The sequence below is a fragment of the Boleophthalmus pectinirostris genome, unplaced genomic scaffold (genome assembly GCF_026225935.1).
Source record: "Boleophthalmus pectinirostris isolate CB_2022bp ecotype Guang Dong unplaced genomic scaffold, ASM2622593v1 HiC_scaffold_7, whole genome shotgun sequence".
Classification (NCBI taxonomy): domain Eukaryota; kingdom Metazoa; phylum Chordata; class Actinopteri; order Gobiiformes; family Gobiidae; genus Boleophthalmus; species Boleophthalmus pectinirostris.
Window position 1 is genome coordinate 1,132,501 of NW_026571473.1, and position 20,258 is coordinate 1,152,758.

Below are 20,258 nucleotides of genomic sequence, written 5' to 3' on the forward strand. Positions count from 1 at the left end.
CTTTAATGTGATGAGGTAATTGCAAAAAGTACAGGTTTGTGATAAAAAGGGCAGTGAGTGAGTTTGTTGTAAATTTGAATTACATGATAAAAATCATAATCAAAATCTCCACATATTGGCCCAAAAACATCAGCAGAGCCCAGGATTCTAAACAATTGGTATCGACCATGAAAAAGCCCATACTGGTCAATCGCTGGTAAACAATAATAGTTACCCATTAGACTAATGTTACTCTTACTGTTTAGGTTAATGTGTAGAGTAATGTAGTTGATAATAAAACAGAAATAGCTGAGCTGTTAAAATAGCCTCACCCTCTTACTTCCTTCTGTCTGAGTTTCTTACCCTGACCGAGGAGATCAAAGTCACAGGGGCTTCCTCGTAGTCAAAATATATCTCATTTATAAAGCTCTTCATGATCTAGTTCAGGGGTGGGCAATTATTTTTTCCAAGGGGCCACATGAGAAACAGAAAATATTGTGTAGGCCAAAATGCTTACTCAATTCAGCATAATATGAATTGTATTTCTTTATAAAAAGCAGTAAATCTCAGCTGTACGAGCTGTACAGATAAAGTGAAGCTGCTTTACAAAAAATGTAATAAAAAAAAAACATCTCTAAAATAAAAGCAATGCAGCTTTATTCCACGTGTGACGCCATATTATAAAATATGTTTTTAATTCCAGATGAGCTTAGGTCTGATCTGCCTGTATAAGGCCTTCAACTTTTAAGCTAAAGTTGAAGGCCTTATACACCCTCTACTGTGTTAGAAGATTTTTCTGACTTTTTTGTTCTATACTAAAATGTGTTCACTTCTCAAGCTTTCTTTTTCACAGGTGGCTGTATTGATTTGATACTGAAAATTTTGCTCATATTTGGCACTAATATATGTATATTTTTTAGTATGATTCATTTGTACACCTCACTATAACTGAACATAAATTTGGTCTGTATTATAGATTTTGAAAGCTTCATATCGGCATCAGCAAATGGTTATTGGTTAACAGCAAGACAAATATTATATTATTATTAATATCCGGATCACCTTGACTATATTAATACTATATATTATACTTTCACTTCTCAAACTTTTGAAATGTTAGTTGCAGTATGTATTTTATGTTGACTTGTTTGAAGTAGCTGCTTACAGTGTTCTGCAAGTCAGAAGTGTTTAAAACCTGAAGGTGGTTTAGTTCCAACACTTAATCCTCCTCTTCTTCTTCTCACATTCTTCTCCTCCAATTCTGCTTGCAACTCCTCCACTCAGACCATCACCTGCTGCAGCTGATCTTCAGGGTCTTTTAGTGAAGGCTCCAGATCTCCACATCTGAGGAGGGGCAGTATTCACTCCTCCCCTCTGTTCTGGAAGGCACTGCTCAGTTTTTCTGTTTCTGTCGAGGATTTGTGTTGACCAGTTCCAAGGCACTGTAGGCAGCGATGGATCTGCACCACTCTGTGAAAGACTGTCCCGTTTGTTCCTAAGTTTAGACCTTACACCTGGGCTCTTTTGACTCTGAGGCTCTCCCCAAGCTAATCTCAGATCATCACATGGTTCTAGCTGCTCTTGTGAAGATTTCAGTGAAGCCTCCAGATCTGCACAACTGAGGAGACCAGACCTCCTCCTCACTGCTCTGTAAGGCTGTGGTCAGCTCTTTAATTCCTCCCGATTATGGTATATTTCCACCAGGATGTTATAGACAGCACACCAGCTCTTTTTTTCAGAAATTATCTTCATTGTTTCCAAAGCTTAAAAGCTTTTGAAACACCGACTCTAAGCTCAGGTTCTTCTTCATCTCCTGAGTTTGGTTCCCCTCTTGCTCTTTCTGAAGCTCAGCATAGATAGTGCTCTTTCAGCCTCCTGCGTGGTCTCTTCTTGGAAAAGCTTCTTTCTTAGCTTCTTTCCGCTCTCGGCCTCTTTCACCTGGTTTCTGAGGTTCTTTGTCTCCTGCTCGTAGTTTTGGAACCATTTACAGTTCTGGTGACTAGCTGGACAAGCAAATGGAACCTAAGGTGAAAACTAGTTAAGTAGTTAATTTCTCTGATGGAGGATGATGCTTGTCTCCAGATATGTTGCTTTGTCTAGAATGCATGTCTAGGAACACAAGCAGGTGTGCAAGCAAGTTACTGGTCAAATCTGTGAAGAGGGGACCCTGCTCACATTTAAAAGATGTGTCTCTCAAAGTGATTTTAGTTGTATAAAGCACTTCTCATTAAAAAAATGCAACCAATACACTTTAAATATAGTAACTCTGCTGTATGTGCCTGCTCATCTCTGCTCTGAGCTCATAAACCAGGAACAAGTGCTCTGTCTAATGGCCTGAGCTTCCTGTCTGATAATGGCACAGATAGGCCCGAAAGTGATGTCTCACTCTCTCAAACAAACTCTATACCCGCTCATGCAGACACATCTCCCTCTGAGCTGACCGAGTGTACCCTTCACCTATAGATGTATAAGAATAACTGGACAGAGCACCCCCTCCAGACTGATGCCATTTTGCCGTTTTGATTCGGGGCCACTCTGTGTACTGCAGCTCTGACTTCACCATTAGCTTTCAAAATGAACTTTTTTCCACAGTTTGAAATCTTCAGCAGAAATTTTGCAACAATGAATATTTTTTTCTTTTCACCCAGTCCTAGTGTAGTAATATTTGTACAAAAGTATTTTCTTTTCTTTTTCAGGGGTGCGTCGCTGGATGGTGGACCTGGATATCTCTGTGTTGGACCAGCAGCTGAAGCGCTTCGTGTCGCGGCATTCAGCCTTCCTCTCTGAAGAGGTCAAAGGTTAGACCTCCACGTTCATCTTCTTCACTTCACTTGTCTGTCCCACACAGTGTATCACTGCTCACTGTAACACACACTCAAAAATCTATTAAAATGTGACAAAACAGGGTTTTGGGAGCTTTTTTTTTTTTCTTCAAAAAATTGCTGCTTGATCACTTCGCTGTCCGACCGCTGCCCGACCGCTGCCCGACCACTCTTGAACCGCTGCTCGCTGTCCGACCGCTGCCCGACCGCTGTCCGACCGCTGTCCGACCGCTGTCCGACCGCTGTCCGACCGCTGCCCGACCGCTGCCCGACCGCTGCCCGACCACTCTTGAACCGCTGCTTGTTGTCCGACCACTGTCCGACTGCTGCGTACTGTCTGACCGCTCTACGACTGCTGCATACTGTCCGACCGCTGCTCACTGTCTGACCACTGTCCGACCGCTGCTCGCTCCCCTACCACTTGCTCACTGTCCGACTGCTGCACTCATTCAAATCTAACACCCAATCCAACAACACTTGAGACGTGCCTGATGTTGATTTTCCAGGTCAGTATAAGTCTGGACAGAAAGTTCCCACTGTAACTTGAGGAAACCCACACAGCAGACTGTTCACAAATAAAAATTTAATTTGACCCAGTTCCTTTTGGAGATGAAAGAAGGTCTGTTTTTGGACAGAGCCTTCTTGTGTGATTAGCTGTAAACTCGATCAGCTGATTAGCCTCCCCAGTCATGTGACCTCCTCTATATTGGCTCTTAATGGCATGAGCTGCTGATGGCTCTAAAACCGCTTTCTTCCACTCACTTATTATGGAGGGCACTGCAGCCATCATTGTTTAGGATTAAACGTTGTCACATCTGATTTATTTATACTGAGGACACAGTAACACCTGTTTGACTTGTATATTGAAGTCTCTGTGTCTAATTTTTCCTTATTTCCTAGTTCTGGAAATGTGCAGTGTGTTGAAATTGCAGCTGATTGGGACAGAATGAAATGCATTTTAATAGTGATGGGTGATAGATAATGCAGTATGTGCCCATGTCTCATTCCCAGTTTGTCCTCAGTGCATCAGATTAGTCTTTCTAATGGAAATAGACGAGACATTAGGCTCCATATATGGCTGTATATTACACAAAGAAACATGTAAGAAATGATTTTATATCCTGGATCGATACATTTATATTTACAAAAGTGAATTTTTGGTCTTCTACTTAATACATTTCTGGGCTTTGCTATGGATTCTAAAAGCTAAATATTGGTATTGGCAAATGACTCCTACTCCTACTCCTACTGCCACAGCAGCAAGCCAAACATATGGACTACAATGGATATCAACTGAAAAAGTCCAGATCGAACCATCCCTCAAGTTTGGAGTATCTAGTAGGTGTGACATCCCATTTGTCCACTGAGACATGCTGTTGAAAGAGCACCATGTGGAAGCAACTGCGTGGGACTGTCAGTTTTCTCATAGTGCATCAGGAGGTGAGAGACTGTCAGCGGAGCTCCTCACTCATATTTCAAAGTCGGTACCAGCTATTCAATATAAAAGATGGGTATTATTCAAACTTGAGTTTTTGGAGCTCTTTACCCTGATATCCCCTCATCAAAAACATGCCTGAAGTGCAAATAAATAATTTATATATAAACAATCATACATACCATCCAGCTGTAGAGAACATGGAGGGCCCTTATTCTCATAAAATAAATAAATAAATAAAAACATGTTTTTGAGTAAACCACTACCTGCACAAACTGTGATGAAACTGAAGTGCAGTCATTTTAATAAATGACAGTAAACGTGACCAGTGCTGCCACAACTTGGTTTTGTAAAATAGTGATCTGTTGGAACTGTGTCACCAAATAAATATCACCACATTTTTGGCACACCCTTCACATTTGCATATTCGAAAACCCTAACGGCAAGTCACAGAGATGAAAACAATACTTTGACTATCACCAACTAACTATCGCCAACTAAGCCCACAGTCATAATAAATCAGACTAGTCTTTCCAGAAGTCTGACTAGAATAACGGCTGTCAGTATGTACACAATCTATTTTAAATGTAGTAGTTCACATTGTGTTGCTCAGTGTGGTTTCTCTGTTTTGGGGAAATGGGCCTAAAAGCCATGAGTGTCTTCAGGAAGGAAGCTTAGCACTTCCTTTAGCTCCCAGGTTAAAGAGCACACATCTGTAGTCTTGGACCCCTTACATCAACATCAGACTCATCTCTCACTGTTGAAACAGGACTGGGAGGAGCGGAGCACTGTTCAAATATTCATCTCAAATCAACACTTGAGCCTCAGGGATTGAACAAATGCATGCTTTTTCTAGTTTTGTATTGTGAATGACAAATGCAACTGGCCAACTTCTGCCTTTTTTATTTAAACTACACAGTGCATTACTTCACATCTTTAGCCTTGTGTCTGAGTGTTTTTTACTTCTATGGGGTAGTAACTGCTAGCACATTACCTGTTTGAGAGTGTTATAATTGACAAACGGTGTATTAAGATGTTGTTGTTTTTTTTTGTTTTTTTGATGAGGGAACATTGTTATAAGTATATAGTGGAACGCTCCTAATAATCTATTTTGCATAATACCCCATCTTAAAAACAATAACGCTGCCTTTTCCTTATCCTTAAAGCTGCCGTATTCCCTATATTTAAAGCTGGTATATTCCCTATAGTTAAAGCTGGTATATTCCCTATAGTTAAAGCTGGTATATTCCTGATTTGAGTGAAACTAGCTCAGGTGGTACTTGGGAAAAACAATTGTTTGTATATCTAGGTGTGGTGGTACTGTATGAAAGGTTTGAGAGTCACTAGCCTATATCATTCTTTGCATTTGTTACTATATTCAGATTAGATTTCCTCTGACCATACAGAGAAGTGGGAAATGAATAGTGAAGTAAGAGTTGCCTAACAGCCTATAGCTTTGTTTAGCTATGACACTTCTGCTTTAGGTCAGAATGAGCCTCTCAGTGCTTTAGACTCACAGTAAAGGAACTGAAATGTGCCTTTTCAGGCCAGAGGACTCTGCAGCACAGTGGAGACGTTCTGGACACGCAGGTCGTGGTCAACCCAGCCTCCTACTTCGTCTGCTCTGAGGTAAGATACAGTCTTATTCTGAAAGGCCTGCACTTCAAAATAAAGTGAAGCATCGGCCAAACTGTATTGTTTGTCTTGAATTATTAACAGATTATTATCCATCATAATGTCCCCTTTAAGCTCCTGCATGCTAGTCTTTTACTTGTACAGTACTTGCAGTACAAGTCACACTGCGTTAGTGCATCTGATACATCACATGTTTCAGAAAGTCACTGGCCACAGCTACAGTCAATAAGACTAAAAGACTGTTCACTGCTGTGAAGGAGTACAGGGGATTTACAGAATACACTTGAAAATAAAGCTTGGGGTAAGTTATCCACCATACTCGGGTGCTTGTATTTGTATACCCTCCAGGGGCGAGGCGACGTTCAGTTAGCAGGCCTTTTGGTTTTATGACAGGCCTGCTCTCTTATTATGCAACATTCTAATGGTTAAATTTGCACGTCCACCAGACAGACAGAAGTTTGTTCAAACTTATAATCCTGGGACAATATTTAAATTTTACATCTATTTTCATGAGAAAATAATTATAATAAAATGGCACCATTTGTTTTCTAAATGTGATAGAAATGTGATAGAAATGTGCTTAAATCACATTCCAACATTTACTATTACATTTTTACAAATGTCATGAGTTTTGTTGTGCATCTGGAGATATGATGTTATTATGTATTACTTTTCAGTGCAATAAACCATAATATAGTTCACTCTCTTCTTTAGATTGTGTGATGTGTGGACTTGGCACTAGACTGCCAAGCAGAGCTCTGTTACTCAGATGTTGGATTCTGCTTATATTATATATATATATATATATATATATATATATATATATATATATATATATATATATATATATATATATATATATATATAGATGTTATAATAAATTATTTGTGCGAGAGTATTGAAAGCATACCCAAAAGCTGGGTAAGTTTCACTTTTTAGCACTGAGTTCAAAACAAGCTGTGAATAATCATCTTGACTCTAACCAAGTCACTACTTCAGCTACGTTCCACTGCACTGTCATCAGAAACACAAACATACATACAAACACACAAACGTATTCACATAATATACAGACAGAGATACAGATATTAGGACACTACTGTGGCACCCCGTTAAACAGGGCCGCATGTTTTGGACTCAGTCAGTGTGTCCCTAAATAAAATCATGTGTCTGACTCAGAAGTGTGTCTTGTCCCTCTGTTCCACACGAGCACTTCCTCCTCAGCTGCTCTCTGTCACTCTGTGAATTTAAAGGACCCTTATTACACTGTTTTCTGATCTGTTAGTATGTTATAATGTTGTTTCGTCATCACAAACATAAAACAAAAATTCTGCACGTTTAAAGTTCTTCTCTCAAACCAAAAACACTCTCCCACCTTGTGATGTCATGTGGTGATACAGAAAGTACTCCATTATTTTTTATTCCCTACACCTTCACTAGAATCATCTGGACAATTTCTGGTCTGAAATTGACCATCTTTACTGAACTTGGACTTTTTTTTTTCATTATTCTTTTTCTTTTTTGTGCTCATTCCTTTCAGACACATCTGGTCCACATTTTTACGATTTTAACTCTTTAAATGCCATTTATCACAAAAGGACCAAATTTGTGTTGGCAAAAACAAAAAATGTTTATATTTTTTCAGTCTGATAAATGCAAAGCAGGTTATTTTGTGCTGTTTTCTTGCAACCTGGTAAAGGTCAATCATTGAGAACAACATGACTTTTTGTGCATTGGTAGATTTTGTGTAGTATGAAATAAAATGTGGACTGAATTTTCTTTGTTCATTACAATATTGAACTTTCTTTGGGCTCATTCTTTTCAGCTGTTTCTGCTCTATATATTGATATCAAATATTATTGTAGTTTTTTTATTTTATTTACCCTTTTTAAATGCCTTTTTTGTTTTTTGGTTAAAAATGACGCAAATGATGATTTCTTTCCAACATGTGAAATACAGATTCTCTTGAGCTCTTTTATTGCAGTCTGGGGTGGGTCAATAATTGGCAACAACAGTAGTTTTTGTGCATAGTTTTTTTGTGCAATATCAAATACTCATATTTGTATCGTTGAGTGTGTAAAATGTACCCTTGTACATGTTCCCCATTGAAAAGCATTATAATGATCAAGGAGTGTCGCTAACTACACGTAGTGGATATTTATTTCAAATTGGCTTTTTTGGTGTTTTTTGTACCCCAAACTATTCTTCATCAGTGAAGATGATTTTGTGTTTTTTTGTGTTTTTTTCCCCCTTTGACAGCCACACCGTCCATGTTTAGTGTTTATCAAGAAACCTTAAATATAATCCTAAAACGGCACAGAGAGGTGAAACATGTACTGACTGTGACCAGAATCACTTTAAAAATTACTATAAAAATGATAAAAATTTGCATAAAATAGCCTTTTGAAGCCCCCAGAAATGTCAGAAAAGAATGAACCCAAAAAAGTCTAATAAAATAATGAATAAAAATGTTCCTGGATGCCCAAATACTGTGCACATTTATGTGCTTAATAATGCTATGGTGACAATCTGATGACCACAGTGTACTGATGATCTGATGTGGTCGATGAGCAGCAAGTTTAAACTTCCTCCAAAAAAACCACCTCCAGCCTTCTCACCCAATGTCATCCTGTTTGGATGAATATGTACAAAATTATCGACCGATGAAAAGTCAAACGTGCCTAAAATGCACTGAATAATGCCAGAGGGTTAAAGCTCACAAGAGGCCATTTTGTGTAATATATAGGACCTTTTTAAAACTGAACTTCATCTCTTTGGTCAGGTGCGGCGACTGATCTGTGAGCCCTCCCAAAACAAACTCCTCATTTTGGCTGGACAGTGCGTGGAGGACACTGGAGACATCGTGCTACAGAAAGGCTGCTTTTCTCTCAACGACTTCATCCAATATTTACTGACGAAGAGGTATGAAACATTATATTAAGATTATAAAGGAAACTCACACCAGACCACTCGTAAAGTGTTCTACCACAAGTAAGACGATTATGAGATTATGCGGCAAGCTCACAATAAACAAACAGCTTTTTTAAAACAGATACTTATAGTACATTTTATTGTACATTTAGAGGCACCAATACAATACTGGGATCAGATACTGATGTTTGGTGATTTTGGTTCCAAAATATCAGTTCGGCCAGTATTCCAGTTTCAGTCTATAAATTGGTGTAACAGTACGATTTGATAGGGGCCGATATTTCACGTGGGCATGTGATACATCGTTAAAAATCTTAGACTCTCTACATTCTGTTAATTTAATCCAATTTACAGACAGATAAATGTCCTAATATGTGGCTCTGCATCAGTATTTATCTACGGAGTCATTTGTCTGTGTGTGTCCGTACTGTCCCTGAACACACCACAGAGTCGCGTCACTCACATGTGTTTGTTTAGACCTGCAGACATAGATCCAAACACTGAGATTATTTTCTTTTTACGGACAATCGGTTTGAGTCTGGATTAAAAGGACATTTATTAGTGCAGATTTGTGATGTGAGGAGGAGCCTGTGTGAGCGGTGAGTGTTGGAAATATGTCGACTCTGAAGCTAGTTTTTGTCATTTGTTATGGGTTAGCTGCTGTAGCTCCCGCACATAAACAGACTGTTTTCTATTGGTCTATTGTAAATTGATTATATTGGCCGTATATTTGTTACTGGACCTGCACTGATATGTAAATGATCTGTGAATAGACGTGTGAATTATGACATTTGCGCATTTAATTAATTACCGCGGCGCGCACGTATTTACGGCTAAAGGCTAATAGCGATTGTTTATTTACTAGTTATGGGTTCGTCGCGAACGAAATGACTCTTAGAACCGGCTCTTTGAAGGGAACGACGGGGGCCTGATCCTTATTGGGAGCCGTGTTTTCTCTTTCTCTCACTTTTTTTCTTTTCACGCCGCGTGCAGACTCGTGGTTTGACAGCGGCAGCGGCTGAAAACGGAACTTTGAGAAATTTGCGTGTACATAGGAAAAAAAACAAACAAAAAAACGAGCATATTTGGCTGTAGTTTAGCATAAAATAAGTAAGTCCTGGTTTAGTCCTTTTTCAGTCCTGGTTTAGTCCTGATTCAGTCCTGCTTGCAACAAAACAATCTGAAGAGCCACTTGGGAGCCAAAAGAACCAGCAGCTTTTAGTGAGCCGAGCCAAAAGAGCCGGTTCTCTCAAAAGAACTGGAATACCCATCACTAGTGTCTAGAATGTGATGCAAAAATGCCATTAAGTCAACCTACTGTATGTAAATATGATGTAAAGAGGCAGAATAACAATAAATGTTGCCTAAATAAACCCAATTTAAAATCCACCAGAGCCAAACCTATGTTTTACATCACTAAATATATTGGTGATTATATCGGCTATCGGCAGCTCCAACTCGCATTATATCGGTTTCATATCGGCCTCAGCAAAATCCATATCGGTCGGGCTCTACATTTGACTCATACTGCTCAAAACAGTTTATGTGAAGTGTTACTTAAAGAATATTTTAATTGTGTTTTTCAATACATACATAAAATAGACTGGCTATGTGCATAATGGGGAGGAAACTAGAGGTATTTTTTTCCTTAAGTCCCTTTTTAAAGTTGTTGTTGACTGTGTGGTGAGGTTTATCATGAGGCGTGAAAGCTCTGTGCCTTCTGTTTCATGTTCATCAGATACATGAGGTCGTGGTGGCACACCCTACATTATACAGGATCACAATAACTGCTCTGAGCCTCGGGCTCATTCTTCACCAAAGCAAATGAAGAAGTCAGCTATTTCATCTTCACACAAACACAGAGACACACAGAGACACACAGAGACACACAGAGACACACAGAGACACACAGAGACACACAGAGACACACAGAGACACACAGAGACACACACGCAGGCACACACACACACACACACGCAGACAGACACGGTACCATGTGGCCTTATGTCTGTCCAGGTAGGTTCATAGTGGTCCATGGGCGTCTACTAGTCTATGTGTTCTGATTTCCGTCCTGTGAATGTGACTTTTTGGACATCTACTCAAATGAGTATCTAGTTTTGATATAGTTTTAGTATTGATTAGTATATGATTTTTGATACTTCTGACAGCCCTGTTATCTATACATGATGATAAATAAAGCATTATCAAGTAGAAACTGTGCGTCAAAGTCCAGACTGCTGAGCCCCTCCCACAGTTCAGAGTTACAGAGTCCATATTGTAAAACACTCACAGCATTGTATACCCATTCATTACAGCATCTCAGCCTTTCACTGCAACCATTTTCTTCTGCCTCTTTCAGATTAAAGAGGTGCTACGTTCTTCCAACTCCTCTGTGAAGACCAGACTCACTTTGAGCTGTCCCAACTATGGTCTCTGGAAGGACCCACAGTTGCAGAGGCACAATCTTCAGGACTTGCTTGATATCCAAATAAATCCCAGTCCCGTTTTTTCCCCAAATGGAGGGACTTCAGGAATTTACCGAGTATCTTTCTGAATGTTTGGAGCTGGAGTCACCCTTGGACCTTCTGGAGCCTCCCAGCACAGTGGGCTTCCTGAAGCTGTCCCGCCCGTGCTGCTACATCTTCCCTGGTGGAAGAGGGGATGCTGCCTTTTTTGCGGTCAATGGGTTTAATGTCCTGGTCAACGGTGGTTCAGATCCCCGCTCTTCATTTTGGAAGCTTGTCCGACATTTGGACAGAATTGATTCGGTTTTATTGACCCATATTGGTGTTGATAATCTTCCAGGATTCAACAGTTTGCTGCTGAGAAAAATAGCAGAACAAGATGAGGAAGCAAGTGCATCTCATCCTGAAGAGGAATGGATGAAATATCTCATATCACCTGAAATTGGAGTTGTTTTTCTTAACATTCCTGATAAGCTCATATCAAGTCAAGGCGATCTGAGCGAACTGCGCAGTTGCGACCAAGTTGAGGCAACTTTACAGAATTTGGAACGACTCTCAATCAAGCCTGAACCTCTAACACGCTTAAATGGACCTTCAGTTGAGCCGGTTATCATGTTTCAAAAAATGGGTGTGGGTCGCTTAGAGTTATACATACTCAATCCGATCAGTGGTAGCAAAGAACTTGAGAGTTTCAAGAAAAGTTGGCCCGAAAACATTTCAGAAACAAAGACTCTTCCACTGACATGCCTTGTTTCTATCTGTGCCTTGTTGATTTGGCATCCATCAAATCCCCAAGAGAAGATCATCCGGGTCCTCTTTCCAGGCTGCGCGCCTCAAGCCAAAATCCTGGATGGCCTCGAAAAGCTCAAACATCTCGAGTGCCTTAAACACCCTGCAGTGTGCCAGAGGGATTTGGAAACACCCAAATCCGACAAGCTTCCGAAGCGAGCTGAGAGCCGCGAAAGCCTTAAGAGCAACACCTTAAAGGAGAAAGCCTCACGGGTGGATGTAAAGAAACTGGAGGTCAAACCAAAGCTGAAATCAACTACAGATACAACAGTGAAGGATAAAAAGGATGTGGAAGAGAAGCCAAAAGCCAAAGTCACTGATACAAAAGCAAAGCCACCAAAACCACAGGTAGAGAAGATTGCTCCAAAGAAGGAAGATGTGAAAAAGGACGCCAAGAAAAAGGACGACAAGGCAAGTGCGGGTATTGTGAAGAAGGATGAAGGTGTAGATGGCAAAAAGGAAGTTCTCAAGAAGGAGCCGTCAAGTCAAGGTAGTGCCAAAGCAAAGAAAGATGTTAAACATGAGCCAAAGAAAGATCTAAAAAAGGACATAAAAGCAGACGATAAGAAAGCACCAAAAGCTCCTGTTAAAGATCTAAAGAAGACATCTGGTGTGGCTTTGAGTACATCTTCAGTATTGAGCTCGGATGTAAAAAGGGGTGCTGTGAAAACTGCGTCGCTGAAAAAAGAACCTCTAAAGAAAGATGCTTCAACAAAAGGGACTAAAGGTAAAGGTGGAAGCAAAGATGTAGTGGACAACAAGGAAGCTGATCGGTCGAAGGTGTCCACACCAGAGGACATGACGGCAGAGTTTGAGAAGCTGCAGTTGGAGGAAAGAAAAGCAGAAGGCAAACACATTGCTGGGGATGCTGGTGCCAAGTCTTCATCAGAAAGCCATGAAGATATAGCAGCTCTGAAAGTAGCTAAGGGGGATTTGAGCGTCAACTTTAATCTCAATCCGACATACCCTGAGAAACGTCTGGATGGGGCTTGTGTGAGCTCAGAGGACAAAACGATTATGTCCTCTGTAGATTCAGCCCCCAACAGTGCAGGACACACGCCCTTCCACCAATCACCAGATGAAGACATACGAGGACTGGGCGAGGACAGTGGTCTTGATGCTAGAGGTTCCAGTTTAGGGTTTGAGGACTATAACCAAGGTGGATCATGTCGGACATCAGAGCTGAGCTCATTAAGAGAAGGTTTGGAGAATTCAACATCATCCCAAGACAAACAGTCCAGTCTCCTAAGTCCACTCAAGGATATAATGCCAGATTCTTCCCCCACAATGACCTCCATGCCCGCAGAAGTGGGCTCACCACACTCTACTGAAGTTGACGACTCCTTGTCTGTCTCATTTGAGCAAGGTATGCCAAACGCCGTTACCAACGGGCATTCACATGACAACCTTCCATCTCAAAATGGCTGCTCTGGCAATAGCGACCATATCCACGGCATGTCCAATCTCTCAGCCAACATTCCACATGATGTTGATCTTTGTTTAGTGACACCTTGCGAATTCCAACATCCCAAAACACCTGGAAATCACTCACAACATACAATATGCAGCTTAGCGACCTGTGCGGAGACCAATGAGAATAACAATCTTCAAGAGCTGAGCATAAGCGAATCAGGGAATAGTCAAGAGACTCCACCCACTTCTGTCAGCGAATCACTTCCAACTGCGACAGACTCTGATGTACCGCCGGCAACAGAGGACTGTCCCTCCATCACCGCAGATTTAGACTCTGAGGATGAATCCAGTAATGTATACCTCCACTATTCTCATGATCCACCCCCTGCCCCAGTCAAAGATCTTCCCCCACTACCCCCTCAGCCTGGAGCGTGCATGACTGACCCTGAAAATGACCCCTCAAGTAAGAACAAAAATACTAAGAGCAAAAGACCAGCAAGTGCTGGTCAGAAAGCCTCATTCAGCAGCACCACTGCCCACAATGGGAAGCCCAAAGCTGGAAGTGCCACTGGCTCTTTAAGAACGGTGCCCAGCCTGGATGTGAAAACTGCAACCAGGAACTCTCTGGGAGGTTCCAAAAGCGGACCTACTAAGCTCTCATTAGGTAAGCCACATTACTGCATTATTTAAATGATCTGTATGTAAGATTTCAATTTAAAATTTCATAAACTTGACCTATTTGTGATCCTAGAGACAAGGTAGAAATGTTCAAATCTAATTTATCTTGCAGATTTATTCTTAATACCAAAAAAACATTGGACATGATGTCTCATGCATTTATGTTATAATTTGGTGTATTGGTTCTCAAGAAGATTGACCAATTAGAAATCAGAATGAACCTCACTGAAGTTATAGCGCAGGCTACATACATACAGTTCTTTTTCAATGTAGCTTTTTGACTCTGTGTTCAGTTTTACAGTTCCTTATTTATAAGTAAAATATAACTGGTAGAAACCAATAAAGTTTGGTTGACATGACTTGATTGATTTGTGAAAGTACATTCTACTGGCTTGTTAGTTATATGCAGCAGATGGTATTGAAATGTTACTAATTGTTCAAAATACATGTTTGCTTATTGTCACTTTCCCCACATATGCTGTTATCCTTTAAACCCATGAAAAGTCCTTTTTTTGTGCTATGTTGTTTCCCCAGCACACAGGCCGGTGTACGAGGGCCCTGCGGTGTACGTGGACCTGGCTTACCTGCCCTCTGGACCCTCCGCAGCTTCTCTGGACGCAGATCTGTTCAGGAGGCTGCGCTCTCTGTACTACGTCTTCAGTGGTCAGGACTCGGTGAAGGAGGAGGTCATGAGGCCCATCCTGGATGCTCTGCTGGAGGGGAAGAGCGGCTGGCCCCAGCTTCCGGTAAGCACTCACCAACCCAATAAACCCGACCAAACATGAAGTCAGAGTGGTGGCACGGTTATGTTCTTCTTTCTGGGGCCAGGACTTCCCTGTATCAGTGTGACTACCACAGTGAAAAAGTATTGTATAAATAAGAATCAAGTTCAAATCACCATATTCAGCTTATTTTGTTAAATGGTGAAATATATAGCAAAATACTCATGCAAAATGATGGAGTGAAATAAATGTGTGATTGGTCTGTTTCCATCAGGTGACTCTGATCCCGACGTTTGATTCACTGGCGATGCACGAGTGGTACCAGGAGAGCCATGAGCGGCAGAAGGAGCTCAACATCACTGTACTGGGCAGTAACAGCACTGTGGCCATGCAGGAGGAGAGCTTCCCCGCCTGCAAGGTCGAGTTCTGAACAGGAGTCTGCAGCGGGAGCTCTTAGCCTGCAAGAGGGAGCCCTAAGCCTGTGGGAGGAGGAACCAGGTGGAGCTCTAACCCCACACATACTCCAGACCAGAACGTAGTCTCCTAAAGAAGTCCCAGGTCTCTCACTGCTGCACACGTGTCACTTTGGGTCCACTTTATTTAGTTCTGTTCAGTTTTGTTTGAAGAACCCATTCTGCTGAATCAGGACTTTGACCAACACTAGGGGGCGGTGTTAAACCTTAAATTAGGCACCGTAACATTTTACATTTCAGATTGAATCCACAGAAATTGGTTGAGTCTTACGTTTACCTGAAACCAGGTCTATGAAGAGATTTTCTTTCTTTACAAATAAAGGTCTGTCATGTGCCACACATGCAGCTGTGAAAGGCCAAAACAGCTCTCCAAGAGTCTGATGCTAGACTTGGCTTTTGAAAGGAAAGTGTAGGCCTTATCATGATGAAATATCAAAATGACATTTGAGATTTTTCAATAAATGATTGATGCACTCTAAATCTCAAAAAGGCAAAACACGTCTTTGGTTGCTATGATGACTATTCAGTCTACAGTGTTGTTCCACATACTACCCACTTTACTCCAACAAGCATGATGCTGACTCACAGTTACATGGTTAGTACAGGTTTAGCTAAAGGTGCACTATGGAAGTTTTCTCGTGGAAGGTCCATCAAGTGCTTGTTTTCTTGGAGATGTCTTTTCTTTGGCTGGAATCTTCTACAGCACGGCATTTTCATTTCATAAGAAACAAGCATGTGATGCTACAAAGCCAAATTACAGGTCTGATCTGTGGACAGGTGACCATAAGAATTCATGTTCTTATGTAAGATAGAAACATTTTATGGCATCTCCATGGAGACAGATAGTTTGCAGACTGTCTACCTGAGAAGTTGCATAGTGCACCTTTAAAGGTTGTATGGAGGATTTTTTTTTTGTTTTTTTTGTTTCAAGTTGTCAATGATAGCATTATAGAGGTGCAGTAGCCTTGTAATTATGATGACCAAAAAAAAGAGAATAAAAATTCATCAACTCTGGATGTGGTGGGGCCAGCTAAACATTTGCCAATAGATAACGACATTGCCTCGTTATCTGTTAGCTGACAGGCTATCAATCAAACTCCCTACGTTTCTAGCGTAACTGACCTGCCTGCGCTGCCGGTACGTGGTTTACGTACGCCTGTCACGCAGTCCACAGACGCAAGACGCACAGACGCTGTTTACTCCACCAACGCACAGTTCTTAGCGGCTTTTTTTGACCTATATCTTCCTCGCAGTTAGCACAAAGTTTGTTGCAATGGCAGACAAGAATCCAGGAGCAGTTAGCCGCAAAAGAAAGTCCGTTTTTGAGGTCGCTGAAAGAAGAAGACAAGGGGAAAAGCAGCGAAGCCAAACTAAGGTGATTCTTGTAGATTCATTCCAGCGATGGCGCGACTGAAGCAGACGCAGGGTCTAAAGACTGACGCATTGGTCGCCAAATTACTCCTGGACAGGTAACTTCTGCTTATTATGAAAACGTACTTTATTTCCAAGAGCTAGTCAAACGTTTTTCAGGACACGAAAGCGATATCCTATGTCTGAAAACGTAATTTTCAAGGCAAAGAAAGAGTCCGCTTGCTGCTGCGTGTTGTAGCTAGTTCATTCGCACTGAATCTCCGCGCAACCTTCTCTGCTCCCCTTTCCTACTCCTGTCCCCGCTGCCCGTTCCGCTCTTCCCCCTTCTCCTCACTTCTACGGGCACGGAATCTCCGCGCACCGCTCCCCTCTCCTCTCTCCTCTCTCCTCTCTCCCTGCTCCCCTGCTCCGCTCTTCTCCCTGCTCCTCACTTCTCGTCCGCGAACGAAATGTCCGCACACCCGCTCCCCCCGCTCCTCACTTCTCCGCCTTGCCTAACCAACACTGTAGTTAGTTGTTTACAAGTCATGTGCAGCTCACCGGCTGTAAACAAACCTGTTTCTGGCGTAAAGAGGAGGCGGGAGAAGGCGTTTCTACGTAGGGAGCTGTAGGGGAGGGGGGGTGGTTTCACGCATGCGCAACATTTGAAAAAGGACAAACAGTCGCTGGATTTCTCGTTCCTTGGAAAATCCTCTATACAACCTTTAAGCTTCATAGTTTATTTCAGGTTTTTGACACAGATCAGAAAAAAAGCATATCAAAGTTTGTACAGTGTATAAGTACAATGTATATTCAGTTATTTAGTAAAGTGTTATGCTTTATTTGAAATCTTTAGTTAATTTTATGACAAACACGAGTGTGTACAGTATTATGTCGAGACCTTCTGAAAATAGAAGTGTAGAAAACTAGTATTCCATAGTTATTATGCATGTTCATATTTCTTTAAAGGCACTGTACCTGATTTTTTTTGGTCTTAAAAACATGTAAAACAACTCGTTCATTTTAACGGTTTGCAGTGGTCCAAAGTTATTCCTCACTTTTTTCAAGTATATCCAAATTATTTACGCTCATGAGTTTACAAGCACTTTTCACAACTTTTAGAGACCAGTGCAGAGTTTTAACCATTAAAGCCAACAGCAACTAGCATGCTAATGTGCACTTTCTGATCATTAAACAATAAAACACTTTCTGATTAGATGTAAACAGTCCACAGCAGATTTATTCTGACCTCAAGAGCTGCTCATCCAATAGATGTGTACTGAGGCACGTTTAGCTCAAATTGATGGCAAGAAATCAGGTACAGGACTTTTAAGTCCACGTATGACTTATAGATCATGTATGGAATTATATTTTTATCACATTATCAGTGTGTACTTCATATCTATAGTACTTAGTGGGCTCCTTCCAAGTGCATTAAATGATCTTTTATTAGTTTTTTGTTTTTGGAAAGTCCTTATCCAGCAGAAAGATGAATGTTCTTTTTTTATTATTATTTTTTTAAGTTTTGATAATTCTGTCAGCTTGAAACAAAATTCATGAAGTCTGATGCCTAAACTGAAATTGAAAGTGTATCTTGCTCCAGGCTTTCACACATGCATGTAAACCTGCACTAATGTGTGTGTGCCATCTCTTTAACTCGACTCCATCCTGTTGATTCTTATCTCGACACATTTTCTTGCATGTTTTTCTTGTCTTTAAAAAATCTACAAATACTTTGACCTTATTAGCCTTATTTATTTATTTATTTGGTTTGTTTCAGTGATTAGTCCTGTAAAATCCACAATGCTGGTACGAACGTCCTAAAGCCATCACAAGAATCCCATGTGAGGTTCAGAATAGAAGTCCTTTTCTTTAAATTGGCTGTGACTGTTGTTACGATGCTGTTGGCATGCATATTGGTTTTCTGCAGTGACATGGACCATGCCTTTGTGTTCAAACCTGTGCTGGGGACACTACTGCGCCTAGAGGTATAGTCAGGGGTGCCTCAGGAAAAAAAAATAAAAATTTTTGAAGTGTCCAGAGCAACTTGTGAACCAGATTCGAAATCAAAACCATCATCAATACCAAATAGAAAGATTCAGGTACCAGGTCAAACACCTGAACTCCACACGCCCACAACCACACGGCAAATTCACCTTATTCCAGAAGTTGTTGTGAGCACCGCCATGAAAGGGTTCAGAGGAGCTCATTGGTCACCTACGATTTACAAATCAAATCACATTCCTCTCCCCTCAGATCAGTTTAGTTTAGCTCATTGATTCTGCAGAAATCTGCCATATTTCTCAACCTCCTGAGATGCATTTTCTTATTTTTTGCCCTCAATACGTCAATTGTGTAATGTGACTGTGTGTATTTTGGATCCCAGGCAAAATTACCAAGAAAACAACAGAACAGTGGACAACACGATTTAAACACTGTATATGTTAAGTAGCAAAAAAGTAGATTCAGTGTTTAGTTTCACTTTAGCCCAAAAAGAAAAGCACTGGATTAGACCACTATACCAGGCTGTTAACGGGGAGCTGTCTAAAGTAATTCATCCAATCAGTGCAGATATTTGAGAAATGCCTCCACTGAAATCTGTGTAAACACAATGCAGTTTTCTAATTCCATTATTTGAGGGAGTCAAAAAATCCTCAATCTAAACCAAAGAATGCTGTGTACATACTCAAGTAGTTTTTGTTATTTGAATAAAATATATTCTGTACAAATCCCCCATGAACACCTGTAGTGTTACTTGTCCTGTTCACCTAAGTAGTGTGTCCATCTCACTGCAGAGAGTTTCTTTGTTGACGCAGTAGATGTAGGAAAACCTTAAAGCCATAGCTGTTTTAGAGCAGTTTGTTTTGTAATGTCACTGCTTTGTCCAACAATAACTTTAATAAACATACCCCCCCCCCAAAGAAAATCTAGTCATGTCTTTATTCAAACTGACGTTAAAGACCGGCCCTTTAAGAAAGAGGAGAGGAGTGGGAGGAGGGCATCTCTATTGGATTAAGATCTGCAAGAACAAAATCCAAGTCATGATTTCATTTTTAACTCGCTCAGTAACATTGAGATTTGAGAGAAAGTGAAATCTCAAGTGTTAAACTAATGTGACTACAGCTCAGTCAGATTCTGCGGGGTTTTGCTGCCCTCTTGTGGACGCCTCCGGGACACATGCCACATTTAAAGCGCCACAGGTGGAAACTAAAGCCGCGGTTTGGAGAGAGCAGGACGCACAGTGCGGGCTGCGCTGATGCTCCACCGTCTGAAAATCTACCGACAAGTGGTACATTCATTTAGTCTCAGCTCTGAGTATGGTTCAAATGTCTCTATCCTCTTCTCTTTTGTATCTTTTCTCTCTTTCCTGTTGTCCTCCTCTCCGCTCTTCCCCCCTTTATTTTGCCCTCTCCCCTCTCCTATCCTCTCTCCTCTCTTCCTTCCTCTCTCACCTCTATTCTCCTCTTCTCTCCCTCTCTCGCCTCCTCTTTTCTTCCTCTCTCCTCTACCCTCTCCTCCCTTTATCTCTCCTCTCTCAACTCCTCTCTTTTCTTCCACCCCTCCCT

At 41.1% G+C, this 20,258-nt stretch overlaps 1 protein-coding gene across 1 annotated transcript in view; it reads left to right on the forward strand.

Annotated features, from left to right (window-relative positions):
• LOC110162794 (microtubule-associated protein 1S-like) overlaps positions 1-19,618 on the forward strand; it is a 22,866-nt gene extending 3,248 nt beyond the window's left edge. Inside the window, 8 exon segments of the mRNA XM_055164641.1 lie at positions 2,676-2,777; positions 5,783-5,865; positions 8,654-8,771; positions 8,774-8,793; positions 11,162-11,308; positions 11,310-14,133; positions 14,682-14,893; positions 15,144-19,618. Of these exon segments, the coding sequence (XP_055020616.1) occupies positions 2,676-2,777; positions 5,783-5,865; positions 8,654-8,771; positions 8,774-8,793; positions 11,162-11,308; positions 11,310-14,133; positions 14,682-14,893; positions 15,144-15,299 (3,662 nt within the window). The 3' untranslated portion in view covers positions 15,300-19,618.
• The last annotated feature ends 640 nt before the right edge of the window (positions 19,619-20,258 follow it).